The following is a 25,089-nucleotide window of genomic DNA, read 5'->3' as shown; positions in this document are numbered from 1 at the left end:
CCCAGACCTCGTGGGTTCCAACCCAGCCACGAGACGATTGTGTTTCTGAAGACTGCTGCCTTGTTCCACCTCTGAAGGTACTACTCCTGCCGCTGGGACGGGCGGAGGGAGGCCCAGGACGGCCATGCATCCACGGCTGTGCCTGCCCCAGGCGGGCCTGTCCCTCTCTCTCTGCTGCTCCAGCCAGAGCCGGGCTCCCAGTCTGAGACGCACAGGCGCAGAGCAAAAGTAGAGCAGTCAGGAAACGGAAAAGAAAAGCCCGTGCATTCCTGCTTCCTTCTCAGCAAGCTTCCAGAGCGATGGGGCTCCTCAGGCGGCTGGCTGGAGAGTCTGGGCACAAACAAACCTCCACAGCCAGGGTTCCCTCAGAGCTGCCTTTTGGAGAAAGAGCCCCAAAGCCTTCTGAGAGCCCTCAGCCATCCCACAGGCTCTTCCCTCTGGAGGTAAGAGTGCTGGCGAGTGTGCCCCTACCCTGGGACCTGTACCATCCAGGTTTGGGGGTGGCACAGGGGTTTCCCCAACACAGGCCAGAAGGACACGGGCACCTCTCATCTCCCAGGAGAAGATTCATGGCCTCCTGGAGGCCAGCGACACACCTGCCCCTACTCTGTCCCACAACCCCTTGGGATATGCTACCTTCACTCAGGTAACACTCAACTCTTTTCACTCCTGTGGGTTTGGGGGCAGATAAAGGCGACCGCTGGGCATGGGGAGGGCACCCTCCCCTGAATGAGAAACTAAGGCATTAGGGACTGAGCAGAGCACAAGAAGGGCTGGACCTGGACTGGTCCCCAGGAACAGAATGTCTGTGGGCGTGCTCAGTGGCTATCGAAGGAGAGAACTCAGCCCTCCTGCCCCGGAAGCAGCAATGTGTAAGAGAGGAGTGTGCAGGGCACCCAGGAAGGCAGCAGAGGTGGTGGAGTTCCGGAGAGACAGGGCAGACAGGCAGATAAGGCTCTGGGCTCTCTCCCCTCTGGGGCCCCAGCCAGAGAAATAGCAGGCCGGTTGCATAATCCTTCTATTTGCCCAGAGCTACATTTTGTCCTGAAACACTCCACCCTGGGAGGTGATTGAAGAAGGATCCAGCAAGGACCAGGCAGGGAAGGGAATCAGCAGAGGAGCAAGACGTGTGCTGGATCCCTCGGCCTTCCGCTGCCACCCAAGAGGATGGAGGCCCACAATGCATCCGCCCCACTCAACTTCACCCTGCCACCCAACTTCGGCAAGCGCCCCACCGACCTGGCGCTGAGCGTCATCCTTGTGCTCATGCTGTTCATCGTCATGTTCTCGCTGGGCTGCACCATGGAGTTCAGCAAGATCAAGGCTCACTTCTGGAAGCCTAAGGGGCTGGCCATCGCCCTGGTGGCACAGTATGGCATCATGCCCCTCACTGCCTTTGCACTGGGCAAGGTCTTCCGGCTGAACAACGTTGAGGCGTTGGCCATCCTGGTTTGTGGCTGCTCACCGGGGGGGAACCTGTCCAACATCTTCAGTCTGGCCATAAAGGGGGACATGAACCTCAGGTAGGCCTGCGGGTGAGGAGGGGGGAGCCTGGGGACACGATTGGAGATGTCACAATTGAGGGGAAGAGCTAGGCTAAAGCCAGGAGAGGGAGTGAGTGGGGGCTCGGCGAATGCTAGGGCAGGGAGTGTCAGGCATTTATTGTCAAGATCTTATGCTGGGCTGGGAGCAGGGGCTGGGGTACATCTTGGTTTATGCATCACGCCCAAGGGGCCAAGCTAGAGACTCCCCTACTCCCAGAAGTGTCTCAAGTGGGGCACAAGGATTGTCTTGAAGGAAGACTGATTTAAACCAATGGGGCCTCTGGAGAATTCTGCCTGCCTACAATGGTGAGCAAGTTGTCTGCTCTGAGGCCAGAGATCTAAAAGGGGGTGCAGATTGGTCCCAAACATCTCCAGGGAGATCAAGGTGGCTTGGAACCAAATGAGCCCCTCCAATTCCTGCAGAACAGGCAAGAATTTCCAAAGATACTCCCAACCATCCTGCCATGTGGGATATCTTCCCCTAACATCCCCCATCCACCCATCAGATGCAGAAACACTTCCAGGCAAATACACAACAGTCAGATCAAAGAGTCTCCCAGCCCCTGTCTAGGTTATGCTGGGCATCACCTCAGCCCAGCCGGTAGTGATTACAGCAGAAATCAGTGAAGCCTCCCTCCTGCAGGGGCCCGTCCTTCCAAACAGGTGGGACTCTGGTTGGGCACACCTGCCAGAGTGAGGCCGTTTCAGACCTGCTCCATTTCCAGCAGCAGCAGCTGGTTCCAGCAGCACCAGCAGAAGCTCTTGCCTTTCTCTAGGCCTCTGTCTCAGGCTCAGTGTCCTCTGGCTCGGTCCTCAGTGGAGACACCATGCTATGCCAGGTAGGGCAGAGGATTCAGACAGTCCATCTGCTATGTCTGTCAGCACTCTGCCCCTAGCTGAACTTTACTAAGGAAACCAGCCAAGTAAGGAACCCTTTCCTGGTGATTCCAAGTGGGCGTGGGGCCGATTTTTTTTTTCTTTTTTTTTATTGTGAAATTTTTTGTGTGTGTGTGTGAGGAAGATCAGCCCTGTGCTAACATCTGCCAATCCTCCTCTTTTATTGCTGAGGAAGACTGGCCCTGGGCTAACATCCGTGCCAATCTTCCTCCACTTTATATCAGACGCCGCCACAGCATGGCCCACCAAGCGGTGTGTCAGTGCGCACCCAGGATACAAACCAGCGAACCCCGGGCCACTGCAGCGGAGCGCGGGCACCCAACCACCTGCGCCACCCAGCCGGCCCCTTTATTGTGAAATTTTTGTTGTACATTATTGTTTATCAGTCACCATATAAGTGCATCCCTCCACCCCTTGTGCCCACCCCTCACCCCCATTGCCTCTGGTAACCACAATACAGTTTTCTCTGCCCTTGTGTTGGTTTATCTTCCACATATGAGTGAAATCATGCACTGTTTGTCTTTCTCTTTCTGGCTTATTTCACTTAACATAATACCCTCCAGGTCCATCCATGTTGTTGCAAATGGGATGATTTTGTCTTTTTTATGGCTGAGTAGTATTCCACAGTATATGTATACTACATCTTCTTTATCCAATCATCAGTCAAGGGACACTTGGGTTGCTTCCATGTCTTGGCTATAGTGTATAATGCTGCGATGAACATAGGGGTGCATAAGCCTCTTTGGATTGTTGATTTCAGGTGCATTGGGTAGATACCCAGTAGTGGGATAGCTGGATCATAAGGTATTTCTATTTTTAATTTTTTGAGGACTCTCCATACTGTTTTCCATAGAGGCTGCACCAGTTTGCATTCCCACCAGCAGTGGATTAGTGTTCCCCTTTCTCCACAGCCTCTCCAGCATTTGTTGCTTTTTGTCTTGGTGATTATAGACATTCTAACAGGTATAAGATGGTATCTTAGTGTGGTTTTGATTTGCGTTTCCCTGATGACTAGTGATGTTGAGCATCTTTTCATGTGCCTATTGGCCATCTGTATATCTTCTTTGGAGAAGTGTCTGTTCATTTCCTCTGCCCATTTTTGGATTGAGTTGTTTGTTTTTTTGTTATTCAGTTGTGTGAGTTCTTTATATACAATGGAGATTAATCCCTTGTCAGATATACAGTTTGTAAATATTTTTTCCCAGCTGGGGGGTTCTCTACTCATTTTGATCCTGGTTTCATTTCCCTTGTTGAAGCTCTTTAATCTGATGAAGTCCCACTTGTTTATTTTTTCTTTTGTTTCCCTTGTCTGAGTAGACATGGAATTCAAAAAGATCCCTTTATGGCTGATGACAAGTAGTGTACTACCTATATTTTCCTCCAGGAGTTTTATAGTTTCAGGTCTCACCTTCAGGTCTTTGATCCATTTTGAGTCAATTTTTGTGTATGGTGAAAGAAGACGGTCTACTTTTATTCTTTTGCAAGTGGCTGTCCAGTTTTCCCAGCAACATTTATGGAAGAGACTTTCCTTTCTCCACTGTATGTCCTTAGCTCCTTTGTCAAAGATTAGCTGCCCATAGATATGAGGTTTTATTTCTGGACTTTCAATTCTGTTCCATCGATCTGTGAGTCTGTTTTTGTACCAGTACCATGCTGTTTTAATTACTATTACTTTGTAGTATGTTTTGAAGTCAGGGATTGTGATGCCTCCAGCCTTGTTCTTCTGTTCCAAGATTGCTTTAACTATACGGGGTCTTTTGTTGCCTGGGGCAGATTTTTGTGTGTGTGTGTGAGGAAGATCAGCCCTGAGCTAACATCCATGCTAACCCTCCTCTTTTTGCTGAGGAAGACCGGCTCTGAGCTAACATCTATTGCCAATCCTCCTCCTTTTCTTTTTTTCCCCCCAAAGCCCCAGTAGATAGTTGTATGTCATAGTTGCACGTCCTTCTAGTTGCTGTGTGTGGGACGTGGCCTCAGCATGGCCGGAGAAGCGGTGCGTCGGTGCGCACCTGGGATCGGAACCCAGGTCGCCAGTAGTGGAGCGAGCGCACTTAACCGCTAAGCCACGGGGCTGGCCTCTGGGGCCGATTTTTAAATGAAAAAATGAGTGATACTTGGGGTTTACCAGGACCTGCCAGCTGAGAAACTCTGGACTCTATCCCTCTGATCCCACCCTCTCTGAGGTAGTCGATGGGAAGAGAGGCACAGAGAGGAGGCTTGGCTTGTATAGTCTCCCACCGGAACATATGTAATGTTCAACCACCTCACTGCGAGGAAGTGCTTCCCTCTATCTAATCCAAACCCTTCCCGCTGCAGAGCAAGCCCTCGGTCTGGATCTGGCCTGTGGACAAGGTCATCGAAGCCTCTGTGTCCCCAGAAACCCGAACTATATCTTAATTCCGCTGTAGAAGGAATGCAGAAAGTTGGGTGTCGGGGAAGGGGTGGGTTACTCCGAGGGCTTTGTGAGTCTACAGAAGCAGCAGAGCAGGGTGGGACAGTGTAAGGGACACTGGCAGAGTTTTTAAGTGTGAGTGCCCTGGTGTCCCAGCCTCTTCAGCCAGAGGGTGCCAAGAAGGTCTCTTCCGTAACAGCTGCACTTCTGAGTCTCGGGGCCCCCACCGCCTGAGCCTCCAGCGACTCAGGAACGCGACCCCTCACGCTCTCCTGCTCAGCCTCCTTGTCTGCGCACGTGCGGACTGTCACTTCTGCCTAGACCCCGCCAGAGATAATGCTCTGCTGGGACGGCCGCCTTCTGCCATAAAGCCCCTTCCCACAGACGACCCTCCCATGCACATTAAGCCGTGCCTCAGACCTCGCTGGCAGAGCGTGAATCTCATCCTCTGTCATTACTGCTGCCAGACTTCCAGTTCCAATCGGAGTTCCTCTGGGACCACTTGTTACGTGTGTTATAACAACGGTAATGATACCGATAATAAACAACAGCCAGGCCCTGCAGCACGCACGTCACATGAGATCCTCATCAGCACCCTGTGAGAAGGCGCTGGAAAGAGCCCCACTTTAGAGGTGAGGATTAGAGAGGTTAGTATATTTGCCCAAGGTCCGGGGGCTCCAAAGCCTGTGTTTTCACTCAAGCACCTTCAGGGTCAGGCGCGTACGTAAACAACCGCAGCTGACTGCCAGCCTGGGAGGCGTGGGCCCCTCACCAGGGCAGGTGCCGTGCATCTCCGCCACGGTGTTCTGTGGAGCGGGGACCACCACCGCCACAGCTTCTCGCTTTTCAAGAGAAGGTAGAATCTCCCTTTTTGAGTGAAATCTCCAAATCTTTAAATATTGGCAATTCATTCAAAATTTTTTAAAACTGTGCAAGCCAAACTATAGATGTCGAAGGGCCAGATGCAGCTCAAAGCCACCAGTTTGAGACCTCTCTTTAAACACGACACCATGCTGTTTCGCATTTAGATCAGGGAGGAATCTGAAGGCACCGATTCCACTTTACACACGAGGAAGCCAAAGTCCGGGGACTTGCCAGAGGTTTCCCAGAATTTGTGGGAAAGCCGTGTCTGGAGCCAGCCCCAGGCTCCCTCCTCCCGTTTTTCTGCCTCAGCTGGAGCGAGTCTGGGGGCAGCCGCCATCACAGGCAGGCGGGCACCTTCCTGGAGGCTGGGCCACCAGATGAACCTCAAGCTGCAGGCATGGCGGCTCCCTCCTCAAGGATGCCGGTAGACAAGCTCCAAAAAATGCAAGTGACCCACGGGCCAGAGAAAATACCCTCCACGTTGAAGCGAGCTTGGCTCCTTGGGGACGGAGGAGAGAGCGCCACAGGGAACTGTGCACCTCTGACCGCCTTCACTGCCCCTCCAGTTTATCTGCTCCCCCCACCTGGCCCGCAGCAGAAACTAGAGCCAATGGCTGTGGGGACAACAGACTTGGACACAATCCAAGGACTCCCACAGGTCTCTCCACCAGAATAAGACAGAAGCCATTCGGGTTCCCAGAAGTTTCTCACTTCACCATAGACTCTGATGTGTCCCCTCACAGCTCCCTCCGCTTCTGCCTCCAGTGCCGCTATTGACAGGCACTCAAAACCCATCCCTCAAACAGGGCATACAGATGTCCAAAAGCAGGTGTATGCAGTGCTCTGAGAACTTAAGCAGGAAGGATAAACAGAAAACCAAACGTGCTCCTTTCCCCTGGTCCCCTTCTTCCCTGAGAGGCAGCTAATCCAGCCATGTTACTACAGAACAGGTTCTGATCTCAAAGCTAGAGTTTGAACAAGCCACCTCCCATCCCTGCCCCTCAGGGGCAACTCAGGATCACGACAGTCACAAATGCCAGCAAGTTAGGAGATGGGCGTCCCATCCAGCGCCCAGCACTTGCACATGTGGAGGAGGTCCCTGGAGGTCTGGGAGCGTGGTTCCCACACACCCGCGTGCACAAGGCATACCAAGTCCCAGAGCAAATGCCAAAACCCCTGTCATGCCAAGCCAAAGTAAGCACGACTCCTCCGCTCCAGACATCAAAACAAGCATGCAAGTTATGTGTGGCTTTTCCCCTAAGAAGAAATCAATAGCTAGCACTGAAGCCCCCTGTGCCCCTCCTCAATCCCATCCGCCTCTACCCACCCCAAAGGGAGTACCTTCCAGAATTTGGTGTTCAGCTCTTCCACCGTGACCCTTTTATACTATTACCACTTATGTACACATCCATAAACAAGATCCACTGTTGTATTTGAAAGTTTTTAAATTTTATATGAACAGTATCATACTGATTATATCACTTGACAACTTGCTTTTCTGAGATATAGGCATATAAATAAAATAGCTACTTCGTGCATTTGAACTGCGGTGTAGTTACTTGTAATTACCCATTCTCCTGTTGTCGGACATTTATGTGGATTTCACATTTTGCTGCTGGGAATGGTTTTGTGCATGACCCCCTGTGCTCACGTGTGAGTGTGTGTGTGATAAAAAAGCAGACTGCTGGGACGTGAGGTTCACGCTTCTTCAACAAATAAGTCTCCAAAGTCGTTCCACTTCACACTTCCCCGAGCAGTATATGAAGATCCCTGTTCTCCATGTATTCATCTGTATTTGGAATTGTCAGACTTTTTAATTTTTGCCATCTGGTGAGAGTGAAATGGGTCATGGTGGTTTTAAATTTGATTTCATGGGAGGTCTAGTGCCTTTTCATATGTTTATTGGCCATGTGGGTATCCTCTTCTGGAACTATGTCATTTGCCTATTTTTCTGTAGGACTATTGTGTTTTTCTTGTTAATTTGTAAAGTGGTTCTTTAGATATGTTGCGATGGTGTGTTCACAGTTTGGGGCTTGTCTTTACACTTTGATAATGATGTCTTATAATACAGAGTGCATATTTTACTTTAGTCAAATTTACCAATATTTTTCCTTAACGGTTTATGTTTTTTGGGTTTCTTTAAGAAATTTTTTACTACCCTCAATGTCATGAGGATATTCCCCTATATTTTCTTTGAAAAGTTTTAAAGTTTTGCATTTTACATAGAGATCTTCAAGCAACCTGTAACTTATTTTTATGTATGGTGTGATCTAATTTTATCTTTTCCATAAGAATAAAGTCCCAGTACTGCTGAGTGAATTTTTCTCCAGTAATTTGTACTGTCGTCTCTCTCATAATTTCACACATGTGCATGGGTTTGTGTCTGTCTATGTGGCTACCTTGCACCATACATTTTCTTAATTACAATGACGATATAATAAGTCTTGATGTCTGAAAAGTACGTCCCCTTGCCTTGTTCTTGAAAATTATATTAGTTATTCTCGGCCCTTTTCTCCTTCACTTGAATTTTGGGGTTAGATCTCAAATCTACAAAAAGTATCTCTGGAATTTTGATTAAACTTGCATTAAATTTATAGATAAATTTAGAGGCCATTTTATAATATTGAGTCTTCCCATCCACGAAAATGGTATCACTTTTTTTAAATTTAGGCTTTATTTTATACCTTTTGATGAAGTTTTAGAATTTGTTTCATAAAGATCTTGCATATCTCTTTTAGGTTTATTTCAAAATATTTTATAGTTTTGTGAATAGTATAAATGGTATCCTCTTAAAAAATTTATATGCTAACTATTTTTCCCAGCATATCGGGACCCAGCTGATTTTTTTATATTGCTAATGTATTCAGAACCTCATAGATTCTCTTATGTACTCCTTATAATGGAAATTCACTTGGATTTCCTCTGTGGACAGTCCTATCATTGGCATATAATGAAAGTTTAGTTTCTTCCTTTCCCACTCCTATGCCTTTTCTATTTCTTGTTTTGCTGTGCTGGGAAAGACCGATGTACAGTATAATTTACAAAAGAGGTGATGACAACTGGTATCCTGGCTTTATTCCTCTCGTTAAAGGAAGCTTTCCAGTTTTTCACCATTAAGTTTACTGTTTGCTGTAGATTTTTGGTAGATAACCTTTTCAGGTTAAGGAATTTCCATTCTGTTGCTAGCGTGCTAATTTTTATCATGCATAAACATTGGATTTTGTTTAATGACCCTTTTCCGCATGTATGAAACAATCATACCGTTTTTTTCTTTAATTTGATAGTATAGTGATATATATCAGTAGATTGTCTAATGTTAAACCATTCTTACATTGCGGGGGTAAAGCTGTCTAGTTCATTGTATTGTTTGGTAAAGGTATTGCTAAATTCATTTGCTAATATTTTATTTATGACTTTTGCTTCTATGTTCATAAGAGAGAATAGCCTCTAATTTTCCTTTCTCATAATGTCCTTTTCCAGCTTTGATTCTAAAATTATACTATTCATATATGATAAATTGGGGCATGTTTCCCCTTTTTGTGGTCTCTCTCTCTTATAATATTGGGACTATCGATACTTTGAACATTAGTAGAACTCTACTGTAAAACAATATACATTGTGCAGGGTTTGGAGGGTAGATTTTAAACTATTTATTAAATATCTTTATGGGCCGGCCTGGTGGCTTAGTGGTTAAGTGTGCACGCTCCGCTGCTGGCGGCCCGGGTTCGGATCCCGGGCGTGCACCAACACACTGCTTCTCTGGCCATGCTGAGGCCGCGTCCCACATACAGCAACTAGAAGGATGTGCAACTATGACATACAACTATCTACTGGGGCTTTGGTGGGAAAATAAATAAATAAATAAAATCTTAAAAATAAATCAAGGATTCTTTACATTTTTAAATAAATAAATAAATAAATAAATATCTTTAGTGATTCTAAGTTGCTTCAGGTTTTCAGCTTCATTTTGAGTTAGTTTTTGTAGATTATATTTCCCAGGAAATTGTCCATTCAATCTAAACTGAAAAATTAAAGCATAAAACTGCCCTTGGTTTCTTCTATGACTCTCAATCTTTATTGTATCTGTAATTATGTACTCTTTTTCATTCCTAATATTATCAATTTGTGCCTTCTCTCCTTTTCCTTGATTAGTCTTGCCAGGGGTGTCTATTTGATTGGACTTTGTGAAAAACCTATTCTTGGTTTAATTGATCCTCTTAATTAATCCCAGATGTTTTTAATGAATATTTTTTGAGATATAATTCACCTTTCTAAAGTGTATAATTCAGTAGTTTTAGTATATTCACAAGGTTGTACAACTATCACCACTATCTAATTCCAGAACATTTTCATCATCCCAAAAAGACACCCTATACCCATTACCAGTCACTCCCCATTCCTCTCTCACCCCAGCCCTCAGCAACCACTAATCTACTTGCTGTCTAGATTTCACATAAACAGAATTATATAATATGTGCCCTTTTACGTTTCTGCTTCTTTCACTTAGCATAATGTTTTCAAGACTCACATATGTGATAGCATGTAATAGTACTTCATAGCTTTTTATGGCTGAATAATATTCATTTGTATGGATATACCATATTTGACTTATCCATTCATTAGTTGATAGATATCTTGATTGTTTTCCATTCTCTTAGGTACATTTTTAGGAGTAGAATTGCTGGGTCATATGATGACTCTATGTTCAAACTTCTGAGGAGCTGCCAAACTGTTTTCCAGAGCAGTTGTATCATTTTACATTCCCATCAACAACATATGAGAATTCTAATTTCTCCACATTCTCACCAAGACTTATTGTCCATCATTTTTATTGTAGCCATACTAGTGAGTACGAAGTGGTATCTCGTTATAGTTTTGATTTGTATTTTTGTTATGACTAATGATATTGAGCATCTTTTCATGTGCTTATTGGCCATTTGTATATCTTCTTCAGAGAAATGTCTATTCAAGTCCTTTGCCCATTTTTAAATTGAGTTATTGGGGTTTTTTAAATTGTTGAGTTGTAAGAGCTCTTTATATATTGTGGATACTAGACCCTTATATGATTTGAAAATATTTTCTCCCATTACATGGGAGAATTTTTTGATAGTGTCCTTTGGAGCACACAGGTTTTTAATTTTGATGACTTCAAATTTATGTTTTCTCTTTGGTTGCTTGTGCTTTAGGTGTCACATCTAAGAAACCATTGCTTAATCCAAGGTCACCTTCCCACGTTTTAAAATATGTGTTGACGGGCCAGCCCCGTAGCTTAGTGGTTAGGTGCACGCACTCTGCTACTGGCGGCCCGGGTTCGGATCCCGGGAGCACACCGACGCACCGCTTCTCCGGCCATGCTGAGGCCGCATCCCACATACAGCAACTAGAAGGATGTGCAACTATGACGTACAACTATCTACTGGGGCTCTGGGGGAAAAAAAATTAAAATATGTGTTGTATTATTATTCTCTTCCAAATATTTTCCTTTTTTTTTTTTTGAGGAAGATCAGCCCTGAGCTAACATCCATGCTAATCCTCCTTTTTTTGCTGAGGAAGACCGGCTCTGAGCTAACATCTATTGCCAATCCTCCTCCTTTTTTTCCCCCAAAGCCCCAGTAGATAGTTGTACGTCATAGTTGCACATCCTTCTAGTTGCTGTATGTGGGACGCTGCCTCAACATGGCAGGAGAAGCGGTGCGTCAGTGCGCGCCTGGGATCCGAACCCCGGGCCGCCAGTAGCGGAGCGTGCGCACTTAACCGCTAAGCCGCGGGGCCGGCCCCCAAATATTTTCTTTTTTCCAATATGATTTCATATTTGACCCTTGAGATAATTAAATGTTTTCCTTTTTCAATAATCCTTTTATTCTTGGTTTCTTGATTTCAACACTCCTCTTTTCATAGGCCTAAGACCTCAATTCTGGTCCCTCCGTTGAGTATTAAAACCTCCAGATTACCAAGACTAATGCTCCACCCTCTACCCCCTCCACACTGCAGCTTCAGCATCAGCTCGCCCACTAACTACTTTGCATTCTTTGTTTCTGGTCCCTGGAAATCTCCCTTACTTTCCTACTAACTCAGTAAGTGTTTTAGGTGTTCATAGTGGGAGGGTTTTCCCATGATTTAGTCCACAACACTCTTTGAGGGTCTCTCCTCACCCCTGACAGCTTCTTATCCCTGGTGATACCTCTACCTATTGCTATGCTTAATGACTACACTCTGGACCTTTTGGTCTAGGCCATACTTGATGTTCATTTAAACCATATTTCACCTCTGTGGAAACAATGAAGAAGTGTAGATAGAGGATAGGACTTTCAGGAGGGACACACACTTAGTGTGGTTTTCCTGAGGTCTTGCCAAGCCCTCACCCCTAACCTTCCCACTGGAATGGAAGCCAGAGCCATATATTGTAACGTGACTGTCCACAAATCCAAGAATGTTCATTCTCTCAGTTGGTCTTTCTGGAGGACTTCTCCCTACACAGGGTGCTGGGACTAACATGTAATAGATTCCAAATGGAAATGGTAATAGGACAATGGGGATATAAATTAGAGCCGGGAGGAGATATTATTCAGGCTCTGAGACTCACACTCAATTTCTCTTAAATAATGTAAGGATAAACCAGAAAGTAAAGAACAAAATATCAATGTTGGGGACTAGAATAGTCAAGAACAGAATAGAATATTCAAGATACAAAGCAGGTCTGATGGTTATCTTGTCAGTTACTCAATAATGGGCCACTATTGCTGCCTTCTCTACTACTGCACCATTATGGTCCTTCAATTATTCTGTTTCTACTGCTTTGCTGCTATTTCTTTTTACAGTCCTTCTAACCAAGACCTCTGTTTACTGCTTTTTCTTTGCACGGTTTTTGGCTTCTGCCATCCCTCCCATGCCACCTACTCCCAAAGACCAAGTGTTCTGTCACTGTGTCTCATTTTCAAACTCCCCAAGAAAGAAAATGTTCTTTATGTAGCTATTCCTTGTTATCTCAGTCGGACAGAGCCACTATTTCCAGCTACCCCCTAGGCTGTAAGGCAGGCACTTAGCAACTGTGGGACAGCAGCTATTCTATGATCCAATGGGCTGTAGTCAGAGCCATGGGATCACATAGTCAGCTTTCTTCAAAATGGGTGGTGCATATACAAGTGCTCGGAGAAAAAGAGTTCTATGACAGAGGAGATCAGAATGGCTCCTTCCACAACGAGCACACAGGGATTGAAGCAGTTGGACAGACCTGGGTTTGAATCCTGCCTTGGCCATTGCTACCAGTGTGATCCTGGGCAAGTCACAACTCTTCTAGTCCTCAGCTTTCTCATCAGCAAAAAGGAGATAGTATGTTCACCTCCTAAGGCCACCGGGAAAAGGAAATGAAGCAGTGTACATACAGCGCTTAGCACAGCGCCTGCCACATAGCAGCTACTCAACAAAATAATCTGCGTTAATGGGCTCTCTACATTCTTCCTATGTCTCCCTCCTAGCATCGTGATGACCACCTGCTCCACCTTCTTTGCCCTGGGCATGATGCCCCTCCTCCTGTATGTCTACTCCAGGGGGATCTATGAAGGAGACCTGAAGGACAAGGTACCTTATGGAGGCATTGTCATATCACTGATCCTGGTTCTCATTCCTTGCACCATAGGGATCTTCCTCAATGCCAAACGGCCACACTATGCACGCTATATCGTCAAGGTAAGACTCTGGGGGCCTGGGCAGGGAGCAAGAACACCACCATCCTCTCAGTGTATGGCTTGAGGCAAGTCATTTGGGCTTTTTCTGTGTCAGTTTCCTTGTTCGTTTAAGAAAAAAAAAAAAGGTCTGCTATTGGTACACTACTTCATGGGATTCTAACGTGAGAATATTTCTGAAAAGCTGAGAGAAAAAAAGGAAAACATCCCACACAACTACAAGGTATAATCATTAGCTTAATAATATAAACTTGTATTATGCACCTACCAGATGCTAAGTTTTATGCTACACTCTCTGAGAATTCACTGTGCTCAGAGAGTCTAATATTTGCAGAAAGTGAAGTAACACAAGAAGCAAGATCCAACATGGTGTACAATCAGGTGTTGAAAGAAGACAAAGAGGTGAGGTTAGTGAGGGCCGGTGGTCAAGGAAGGCTTCCAGGAGGGGACAGGCCTCACCCAGACCCTGAAGAAAGGGTTGGATTTGGGTCAGGCTGGGGAGAAGCCTGAATAGAGGAGTTCAGACGGGGGACAAGGGTAAACTTGGCTGACCAGATAAGACAGAAGAGAAGAAAGGAGGGGAAGAGGTGGTGTACGCACTCCCCGCATTTCAGGGGTGTGGTGGGAGGGAGAATGGAGTAGGGCCCCAGAGGATTTGGGGAAGTGCTGTGGTTACAGACGGGGCATCATGCCACTGCCTTGCTCTTGGAAGAATCACAGACTCTTGGAGTACAGCTACGGTCCCTCTGCCAACTTTTGTGACCTTGGAGCTCAGTCCCTGGCAGTCTCCCCTCTGGCTCCCTGTTCATCCCCCAGGGCCAGGGCTCGATCCTGGTCCTCAGGAAGGACTCTGCCTCCTGACATCCTGAGGGCCTGTTTTGTCTCTGCCCCTGGAGCCATGCCTTTGAGCTGGTCTACAGGGCATGCTGCTTGGAAGCCCAAGATTTGGCAGCAACTTTGGGCCTGGGACAAAGAAGCTGCAAGTCAGGTATTCAGGGTTTTTTTATTTTCACACTACTATTGTCAAGGGTGGTCTTTGCCCTTATCCTGGCGCAATCCTAATGCCTGGCTACAGCTCCCCTTCCCACCTGTTGGAAGACATGAAAGTCATTCCTCCTCCTGTTCCCAGCTGATCACCTCACCTCACCTCTGGATGGTATCTTCTGTTCCCTCCACCTTTACTTCTTGGAGACCTCCTTTTATTGTTTATGCCCTCCACCCCCACAGCCTCCATCCACCAGCTTTTTTTTTTTTTTTTGGCTCAGGAAGATTTGCCCTGAGCGAACATCTGTGCCAATCTTCCTCTGTTTCGTATGTGGGATGCTGCCACAGCATGGCTGCTGATGAGTGGTGCAGGTCTGCGCCCAGGAACCAAACCCAGGCCACCAAACTGGAGCGTGCCAAACCTAACCACTAGGCCACAGGGCTGGACCCCTAGCTCTCATTTCTTAATTGTCTCTGTATCTGTTCTTCACAATCAGCATTAATACAGGTTCACATCTCTCCTATCTTTAAAGAAACAAAACAATCCCTCACTGGACTCCACCTCCCATTCCAGCCAACACTCCTCTTTCCTCCCCTTCCTAGCTACACTTCGGGAAACACCCCTCCCCCACACCCACGGCCTCTCGCACACCTGCCACTTCCACCACACCACCACCAGGGCTGCTCTCACAAGTGACCAGGCCCTCAATTAGTCTCCGGTATTCGAATCCCACTCTTCTCTCCTTGGTCTCCCATCCACTCACCATCTTGATGACCACCTGGCTCCACTTTCTTTGCCAAATCCAATGGACATTTCTCAATTCATTCTTGACCTTTTAGCAGCTTTTGGTATGGCTGACCACTGTCTCCTTCTCAGAAGCCTTCTCCCTCAGCTTGTGACAGCACTCCTGCTTTCCTACCACCTTTCTGGAACTTCTTTTCACACTGCTTTGTGAGTTCCTCTGATAAAGCTTACTTCTCTGCGTTCAGCCCAAGCTTTCTGCTTTTCTTGCCAGATTTCCCTAAGCCCTGGATCTCCCCTCTGCAAGATCTGGTCCACCTCAATGACCATCTACAAGCTGACGATTTCCAGAAGAGCCTCTTCAGCCCTCAACTCTCTTCTGACTCTAGAATCCACTTATTAACTGCCAAATCTTCCCACCTGAATATCTCAGAGCTCTAAAACTCAGTATGCCTGAAACTAAAATCATCTCCTCCTCAAGTCTGCTACTCTTCTCCTCACCTCCTCTTGGGATTATCTCACCAAATGGCATTCGATGGGCCCAACTGCCGGTCAGAAACTGGAAAGTCATTCTCAACGTCCCTCTCTCCCCCCACTCACACCCACCTATCAGTGACTTTCAATTCTACCTTCTGTTGCTTGAGTCCACCCATTCTCCTCCATCTCTGCATCCACTATCTTCATTCAGGCAGCGATCCTCTCTCACTAGCCAACTGAAACAGCCTTCTAACGTGGCTCCCTGACCCAGTCTTACCCTGAGGGTGGAGATGCAAAGTACAAACTCGGTTACTTCACTCCACTGCTTCAAGCCCCTCACTGGTTCCTTACTCTCCCCAGAATAGAGTTCCAACTCCTTCACGTGGCTCCTCAGGCCTTTCTTGATTTGGTCTCAAATGACCTCTCCAGTCTCAGCTCTTTTCTCTTTGCATATGCCCTTTCCTCCACCTGGAATCTTCCCCACATTAGCAGAAAACCAACCAACCAACCAGAAATGTGTTTGTGTCCATTTTATTTATTCAAGATAGTTTGGCGGGTACAGGGATAAAAAAAACTCACAGAATATAAAAATGTAAAGTGACCCTTGATATCATTTAATGCAACTCTGCCCTTCCCCATTTTATAGGTGAGAAAACCAAGGACCAAGTTCACACTGCTAATCACACTGATATAAGAACATATGCCTCCTTTTTACCTTAAAATAACTTTAATTAAAAGTGTTCTTTTGGGGGCCAGAGCAGTGGCCTAGTGATTAAGTTTGCACACTCTGCTTCAGCGGCCCAGGGTTCACGGGTTTGCATCCTGGGCACGGAGCTACATACCGCTCATCAAGCCATGCTGTGGTGGTGTCCCACAAAGTAGAGGAAGACTGGCACAGATATTAGCTCAGGGACCATCTTCCTCAAGCCAAAAGAGGAAGATTGGCAACAGACATTAGCTCAGGACCAATCTTCCTCACCAAAAAAAGTAATAAAAAGTAATAATAAACAAAGTAATAAAAATAAATTTAAAAAAAAATGTTCTTCAGAACTCAGATCTTAAAGCTGGAAAGGCTTTCAAGATAAAGTTCAGTCTCTTGCCTTATTCCCATTCTATAAACAGAGTAACTGAAGCCCAGGGAAGGCTCTTGGCAGTGCCAGGATTATTAATCAGTCTCCTGTTCCTGTTGTGTTGCACATCCACTACTCAATTCAACAGCAAAAAGAGTCCAAATGACCCCAGAAAACATTAAAACGCCTTGGCTGGAAAGACTTGTAACAAAGAACCGCGTACAAGGTGATCTACAAAACACAGGTGTACCTTAGACCCACTTTCAACCCAGGGTTGAACAACCAGAAGGTCAACAGCCCCATTTATCAAATACTTCCAAACCCTGAGGATGCAGACAAGCGTGTGGTCAACGTGCAAAAGCTGAGGTTTCCTTGCTTTTATGGCTGAGGGCTATGCTCATCTTTCATCTCCCTGTTTCATAAAATTTACTGAGTTACAAGCTAAAAAACGAGCAACCGTCCCAGTCTCTTTGCACACTTAACCCTCCTGGAGACTTTCAAATCAAAATTACCCAATTTCTATAATTAACTCTGCCAGAAGATATCTGCTCAAACTCTGCTGCATCAGTCGCAGCCCCTAGTGGGAGGTCACATTTGGATACAAAATACAATTTCAGGGATGCCATTTGGAAAAGCAATTCATGTAACACTTGAACTTACCCACGCAAGGGTTATACAAGGTTAAAAGGTTGATGTATCTGAGCATGGCACAGTCCAGGAGCCATTTTTTTTTTTGTGAGGAAGATCAGCCCTGAGCTAACATCCGTGCTAATGCTCCTCTTGTTGCTGAGGAAGACCGGCTCTGAGCTAACATCTATTGCCAATCCTCCTCCTTTTCTTCCCCAAAGCCCCAGCAGAATAGTTGTATGTCATAGTTGCACATCCTTCTAGTTGCCGTATGTGGGACGCAGCCTCAGCACGGCCAGACAAGTGGTGCATGAGTACGCGCCCGGGATCCAAACCCGGGCCACCAGTAGTGGAGCGCGCGCACTTAACCGCTAAGCCACAGGGCCGGCCCCCAGGAGCCACTTTTACCACAAGCCATCCACCACTCATTAACAAAGATCCCATCATTACACGGACTCAACCAGTCTACCTATGTTTTTCCCATCCCTGCTGCTCCTGATGAACTGACCCGACTCGCTGCCTCATAGCTTCTGCCGGCTTGTGGCTTCTGCTGCTTCCAAGCTGCTGTGTCTTTTAACACTTGCCTCTGCTCCTGCTTCCCTCTCTGTAATTCTGCAAACTCCTTAAATGAGAGGATCTGATCAGTTCGGTCATTCACCAACTTGTGTAGGGCCACCTCTGTGGGAAGAGTTTAGGCCAGGTCATCTCCTGGGTCACCACAAGCTGATGTACTGGCCGCTCATGAATGGACACTCCTCACGGCTTCAATCAGCTATGACAGGGCAGTGAAGTCAGGCAGTACAAAACACAGTGACCATGAAGAAGCAACTACCTATGGCCTTTGTCTCAGCAGGAGGTTGTGGACGTAAGATTTCCACAGATGGCAGGACTGAGAGTGACAGGAAACTCTGGGACGTTCAGTTCCTCTCCTTGATCTCTGAGTAATGACAGGAGCTACAATTTAGTGAGTGGTTCTCACGTCAGGTCCTGTGCTGTCCATCTCACCCACAGAAATTGAATGACTCGCCAAAGTTGACACACTCGGAGACCGGCAGAGCCAGCTTTCACACCTGGGTCACACCACCATCTGTGCTCATAACCGCTCCACAGCCCCCAAGAGTGGGAGGAGAGTGAGGGAATGAGAGTGAGAGCCCACACACAGAAAGAAGGCCTCTGGATTCGTGGGCAATTCTTGTGGCCCAATGTCCCCCACATTATCCATTACACTCTCTCGATGGGGGCAAAAGCCGGTCATTGGGTAGAGGACAAAACCAAAAGGTGAAATCAATTAAAAATGCACGGGCAAACTGGGGGGCCCACCACTTAGTCTTTCAATAAAACTTGGAAAAGGTGGTAATTGAGGAGATCTGTACAAGTCCTTCCTCGCCTGAGACAGGACCACTAGCTGGTCCCGGGGACATTTCATATAATCACGTCAGATGCAACATGGATTAAAAAACACAGAAAGGCAAAACCGTGCAGCTGAAGTCTGAGCAATATAAATGTTAAAATGTTACCAGGACAACTTGTGAATGTAATTAATGCCACTGAACTGTTCACTTAAAAATGGTTAAAATGGCAACTTCTGTGTTATATGTATTTTACCACAACATTTAAAAATGGTACTAGGAAATATAAAATACCACACTTGAATGAACTGGAAAGTGAACCAACCCATATAACCATTACAAAATAACGTGCTAAGTTCAAGAAAAGTTCGCTATATATTCCTTTACTCAGAAAATGAGAGGGACAAAGAGCGTTAAATTTGTGCGTATATTTTATCAGTTTGGAGTGTGTCGTTCTCTAAAATTTAGGTGCACTTTGAAGGCCTGCATCCTTGTTACATGCTGAAAAATCTTAAGGTTGTAATTTCATCATAAATCTACCTACTGAAAATTTCAAACAGTAAGATACAACTACAAAATAAACTTTTAATGAAAACATCCCATTGTTCATAATGAAAGCTGCTTTCACATTGCTTACCTGGCAAGGATGGACCCAGTTTCCAACGATGACGTTATTACCCAAGACATTTTGAAACTCCTTTGGGGATCTTCCTTCATATCCAACTTGCAGGTCCCTCAAGCGAGTAAGCTCATCCCTTTACAGTTATACATCATTTGGGATCTAAAACCACATTACCTGACTTGATCACCCGCTTTGTTTACCAGCCTCGCTTCAAATGACTCTTGGCAATTTCCAAACACCAAATTCATCCTAAAACGGGTAAGTTACCACTTGCAACGGAGGTATCTCAGACCAGTATGACAGGTTCTAAGAATAACTTCTAATGAGTTCCAAAATCTTTGGAGTGATGGCAGTGTTGTAAGACTGTGTACACAGGCTCCAGAGATAGACTCTGCAAGAGAACTTTTAATTCACAGGATCACTTTGAGGACTGAACAGTCTCCTTTCTTCACAACCACAGTACTTCACTGAAAACCTGCTATCCAGAGACGCAAGCAAAGCTGTGCTTGGCTGAATCTCTAGTAACAGAGATAATCTCTATAATCAGGTTACTCAGGTCTCTGTTCTCCAAGAAGCTTCCTAGCTACTGATAAAAATCCCAAAACAATGAAAGATGCAAGTCTTTTGTATTGCCTTCCACTTCAAACAGATTTTTTTTATTCAAGTGTTTTCCACCTCCAATGCCCACCCAATCTTCCCCACCCACCTCTGCTTCTCCCTGCCCCCCACGACTCTTCTTTTTGTCCTCCTCCACAGGGAGGGATGATCACCATGCTTCTGTTAAGCGTGGCCATCACAGCACTCTCGGCCATCAATGTGGGCAAGAGCATCTTGTTTGTCATGATGCCCCACTTGCTGGCCATCTCCTCCCTGATGCCTTTCATCGGGTTCCTGCTGGGCTACATGCTCTCTGCTCTCTTCTGCCTCAATGGACGGTAGGTATTGCCTTAGGCCCACTGTCCCACAGGACTCATTCTTGTCCTGGTCTCTCAGGAAAAGGACAAGATATGAGATCTGGGGAAGGCACTTTCCTACCAATATGTTCAACTGCATCAAGTGAAGAAGGAACTCTGGGCTGTGACAAATATCGGAGAGGGGAGGTATTGAATGGGTTAGAAACATACATCCAGAGACCAAAGGCAACGGCATCCAAAGAACAGCAGCTCCTGGCAAAATGCTCCCTCCAGAGCCTAGATTCCACCTCCTGCCCAACTCCCTGGTAGCTAACGGCACTGGGGTAGCTCCATGTCATCATGACAAGTGTTGATAATATACCTTTCCTGCCTAGGCTTTAGTCTTAACAAAAACACGGTTGGGTGCCAGCTGTAGTAAGTGGCACTCAGAACTGAAGTAGCTGTGGACCTTGGCTATAATCTAACCCAGTTCACGAACACAGCTGCTACTTTAGAGGAACAGACAACTTGAGAGCCTGGTGTGGGAACATAGGCGACCTGTCAATACAGAGCAACACCACATTTCAGGAACTTTTCCTCTTTCCAGCCATAGACAAATGCTATGCAGGAGTCGACACATTAGCAGCACCCTAGCTCCCCAACCCTGCCAAAAAACACCGAATTGTTTTAAAAATACAATTTAAAAATAATTATCCATTTTAAAAAACATGCTAATAAAGAACAAACTACTACACAATGTAACACATGGTGATATAGTAGAGTCAAAAGGCTGCCAACGACCGCTTGATGTCCAATTTCACGAACAGAGTGATACAAATAATAAACGGCCACGGCATCAAGTGCCATCACAGTAGTCTCCCTCTTAACAAATGTACTGCGACAGCTCTCAAGGGTTTTTTAGTGAATAATAACTGTTTTAATACACTAGTTGCAATTCAGTGAATTGAACATGTGTTCATTAAATGTAAACATCTCATTCTTTAACCCATAAAATGTAAAGCAAAACCAAGAGAATGTGTTACAAAGATGGATAACGGGGTTGAATTAAGTTTTTTGGTTTTTTTCCAATCATCATGTGTTTTGGAGTTAAAGATGTCAGAGCTAGAAACTTGGGAACAGGACAAGGACCCCAGACATTTCAGTCTTCTACTCTGTGTTGAAACTGTAATTGTCCTATATGTAAACTCAACATAACAGGCCAACAAATGATACAGGGTCACACCTCTCTTGCAACTCTCACCAGCCAGACATTCTCCAAATTTTAATCTGATAATCTCACAAAAGTAGACAAATCATCGATTTCCAACCTACTCAAAAATCCTCATAAAACTCCCTGACATGAAGCTCCTAGTCACCATCTTCCACAAGGCTGGATCTGTGATTTTAAGACATGGGTCAACTTGACTTTTCTTGAAACCACATGCACTCTACATACAAGGCTCACTTCCCTCTTCCTGTGTTGGACTCTTCAGTGGGTCTTCAGAGTATCTCGCAGGAAGGAGATGGGCTGGGGAGGCTGCACCATCTCTCTTTCCGTGAAGGCATACGGAGTTGGGTTTTTTTAACCTACACAGGTGCAGACGCACTGTCAGCATGGAGACCGGATGCCAGAACGTTCAGCTCTGCTCCACAATCCTCAACGTGACCTTCCCCCTTGACGTCATCGGACCCCTTTTCTTCTTTCCTCTCCTCTACATGATTTTTCAGCTTGGAGAAGGGCTTCTCCTCATCGCCATCTTTTGGTGCTATGAGAAAATCAAGCCTTCCAAGAGTGAGTATTGCATCATCCCCCTTTGAGTTCTGCTCCCATATTGAACCTGATCCTGCCAGCAAGTTTCTGGCAAGGACTAAGCCACTAGGAACCAGGTAGCACCAAGAAGTAGGAAGGGACCTCAAAGAGCCAAGGCTCCTTCTTTAACGCACTCCATTTCTGCCGGTAGAATCAACTGGGGATGGAGTTTGCCTCATGGGATTGAGGTGATTTGGGGCTGCTTTGTTTAACTGGGGAGACCACATCGGGCTCCAGACAAGGAAATAAGACAGAACCATCGTGGACATTAGACAGTTGTGAGACAGTGTGTGAAAGGCCCCTATTCACAAGAGCTCAGGAAGTTTCTGCGTTCTTTAGGACTAGGTTCTCACTGGAACCAGTTCAGAGCCCCAGTACCACTGGCACCCCTATACAAGGGAAAACATAAAAGCATGCAGTCTAATAACCCAGAATCCAAAAAAGGGGGCTTCCAATTCTGGTTACACAGTAAAGAAAACCCAAGCATAATCTTATTAAATAGTAACTATCACTTCAATAATCTAGTTTAATATGATTTATACTTTAATCTGATTACTACTGGATTAATAACTTCCTAGCCAATGAGTACCTTTTCCAAGACACTCAGAGCATTTCATTCTCTTCAAAATGTAATCAAACCTCAAGGGAGCCCACTGAGCCCCTTCCTCAAAGGGACTTGAATCCCAAATCTTTCAGTTTTTTCAAACCAAGAAACTCAACCTTACTTGGTAACATATTTCAGTATTTTCTAACTCTAAACATCAGTATATTCTTCTTAATCTATCAAATCCTTCAACTGACTGGAACTTAACTAAGGGCCCCTTTCAAGACCTTTTCCAGGCAGGACCATGGGGACTGATTTACACCCTAAGGGAAAGATGCAACTTCCCCTGGGGGGAATTCAGTATCTTATACAAGCAAATACAGATTTACAATTAGCTCAAGTGTCATCCTGGTTATCATGCAACCACAAAGAAATCGATAAATAGCTGACATACTTCAGAACCATTTTATAAGCTTTAAAAACCACAGTGGAGGGCCGGCCCCGTGGCTTAGCGGTTAAGTGCGCGCACTCCGATGCTGGCGGCCCAGGTTCGGATCCCAGGCGCGAACCGATGCACCGCTTCTCTGGTCATGCTGAGGCCGCGTCCCACATACAGCAACTAGAAGGACGTGCAACTATGACATACAACTATCTACTGGGGCTTTGGGGGAAAAATAAATAAATAAAATTATAAAAAAAAAAAACCTACAGTGGAGTCGTGGAAAAGATCTAGTCTGATGCTTATCTGCGAGCAACTCAAGAAACCTCTTGTCCTTTGAAGTCTCCACCTTCTTACAGAAAAAAAAATAAACGCTAGAGAGGGAAGAAGTTGCTGAAACCACCAACCAGGTGCCCAAGCTTGCAGTTTCAGTCCCAGAAAGGCCTGGAGTGTCCTCAAGGGGCCACATTCTAATCATGGGTCTTTGGCTCTCAAGACCTAAAAATAACTTCACTCACAAAGCACCTCAGAAGACCTCTGTGGCAAAACTAAGTGAAAACAACTTACCGCTTTGGAGTTTATGGACTGTTAAGGGGCCAAGCAGCAGTGGTCAGGGTGAAGAATCTGTCACAAATTTTGTGCTTTTAACCCCTGGACCCTTCTACAGAGATGGGGGGATGGGGGAACAGGAAAGGTGGACCCTAACTCCTATCTACACAGCTCTTGCCCACATCCATGTAGGCAGGAAAAGGCGTAGACCAAAAAAATGGGGGGAGGAGGAACCTTGAAACTCAGCTTGGAAGACTTCCCTACAGTTTCTTCCTCCCTGCCCACTCCTTGATCCCAAATTGCAACATCTTGCTTAAACTCAACACCCCTACTGTAGTGCATGTATAAAGAATTGGAGATGGGATGATGAAAAGTCAATATTCTGCTATATTAGACCTTTTGTTACTAGCGTTACCATTAGGAATGCTGAGGTGAAAGCAAATCTTTCCTTAGACTTTAAGAGTAACTCCTGGGAAAACAGATGGTAAAGATATAGGAAAAAACAAAACAAAACCACAAGCACACCCTAGAGGTAAGTTGATATTCTTTTGTCTTTCAGGTAGAACAAGCTTTGTAATAACTACTGTTTTCTTTCCCCACTCTTGACCCTTTTCAACTTCACAGATAAAACAAAAATGATCTACACAGCTGCCGCAACTAAAGAAATCATTCCAGCAGCTCTGGGAAATGGCACCCACATACAGGAGGAACGCTCCCCTTGCCCAGCCTAGCCTTCGTCCAGTGGCCTGGATTCTGGTCAGAAGGCAATTCAGAAGGGATGTGTGGGAACTTCAGAGAGCAGAGGAAACACCAGTAGTTATCTGAGTCTTTCCCCAGCATTTCCAGCCGGAACTATCAGAATCCTCAAGCCTTGCCTGGAAGACAAAGAGAGTCTACCCAAAATGCCTCACCTATCCCAAGCTTCGAATTTTGATACTTGTTTAAAAAAAACAAAAGGACACACATGTTCATTGACAGCCCTATGAAAGCAAAAACCAAAACTATCTTTGTGCCCCTGCATCTCTAGAACAGTTCCTGACAAGTATATAGAAGGCAATTTCTGAATTAGTCAATAAATAGGTTTTTTTAACCTAAAATCAATTACCCAAATATTGTTCCAAGTTTTGTGACACAAAAAGGAAATAAATGCTCAGAGCGCTGTAGGATTAGTAGACTTCAGATGTCCTTTATACTCTTAAAAATTCAGATCCCATTCCTTCCCTTTTGACATTATTGAGATCAAAGCTCCTGAGAACACAAATATGACACCAAGTATACAAAAGCAGACATGATAACACGCAAAGGCAATTAGACAAGACAAACTCAAAAACCCAGTCGTAATGAAACAAGACAACATTTTTGTAGAATGCAATCCCAAAAGTAGAAGGGGAAAATACTTTAACAAGGAAAAGCCAGGAAACAACACAAATATCAACAGAATTGTTTCACTAACCTAATAATCTAGCCCCAGTTCATTAAGTATCAGTGGTTTTCACATTATGCTCCCTCAAAATTCAGAGTACTGCAAGCTATTGCCAAAATGAGTGGTTTCTCAATTCAAAGAAAAATACTCAAATTAGAATTCTTGGGCCGGCCCCGTGGCT

The 25,089-nt window shown here is 45.5% G+C and overlaps 1 protein-coding gene across 4 annotated transcripts; it reads left to right on the top strand.

Annotated features, from left to right (window-relative positions):
- Positions 1 to 24,651, top strand: SLC10A1 (solute carrier family 10 member 1). 4 transcript variants are annotated; one of them, XM_058567212.1, is made up of 6 exons: positions 1 to 443; positions 1,031 to 1,523; positions 13,173 to 13,383; positions 20,007 to 20,185; positions 21,739 to 21,935; positions 24,110 to 24,651. In XM_058567212.1, the coding sequence occupies exons 2-6, from the start codon at positions 1,168 to 1,170 to the stop codon at positions 24,214 to 24,216; spliced, it is 1,050 nt and encodes a 349-aa protein (XP_058423195.1). In that variant the 5' UTR covers positions 1 to 443; positions 1,031 to 1,167; the 3' UTR covers positions 24,217 to 24,651. The 4 variants fall into 4 exon arrangements, with proteins under 4 accessions (XP_058423195.1, XP_058423196.1, XP_058423197.1 ...); XM_058567213.1 differs by lacking the exon at positions 1 to 443 and adding an exon at positions 460 to 646; XM_058567214.1 differs by lacking the exon at positions 1 to 443 and having other exon boundaries at positions 460 to 1,523; positions 13,245 to 13,383.
- Positions 24,652 to 25,089: the final 438 nt, after the last annotated feature.

The sequence above is a fragment of the Diceros bicornis genome, chromosome 24 (genome assembly GCF_020826845.1).
Source record: "Diceros bicornis minor isolate mBicDic1 chromosome 24, mDicBic1.mat.cur, whole genome shotgun sequence".
Taxonomy (NCBI): domain Eukaryota; kingdom Metazoa; phylum Chordata; class Mammalia; order Perissodactyla; family Rhinocerotidae; genus Diceros; species Diceros bicornis.
Note: the sequence above shows the minus strand (reverse complement) of the source record. Positions and strands in the feature narration are given on the sequence as shown.

What these genes read in the sequence shown, in the direction of transcription:
- SLC10A1 (XM_058567212.1), top strand. Translation starts at nt 1,168, where the DNA reads ATGGAGGCCCACAATGCATCCGCCCCACTCAACTTCACCCTGCCACCC. An exon ending in AAGGGGGACATGAACCTCAG is followed by an intron (nt 1,524 to 13,172) that starts GTAGGCCTGCGG and finishes TCTCCCTCCTAG; the next exon opens with CATCGTGATGACCACCTGCT. An exon ending in CTCTTCTGCCTCAATGGACG is followed by an intron (nt 20,186 to 21,738) that starts GTAGGTATTGCC and finishes TAACCTACACAG; the next exon opens with GTGCAGACGCACTGTCAGCA.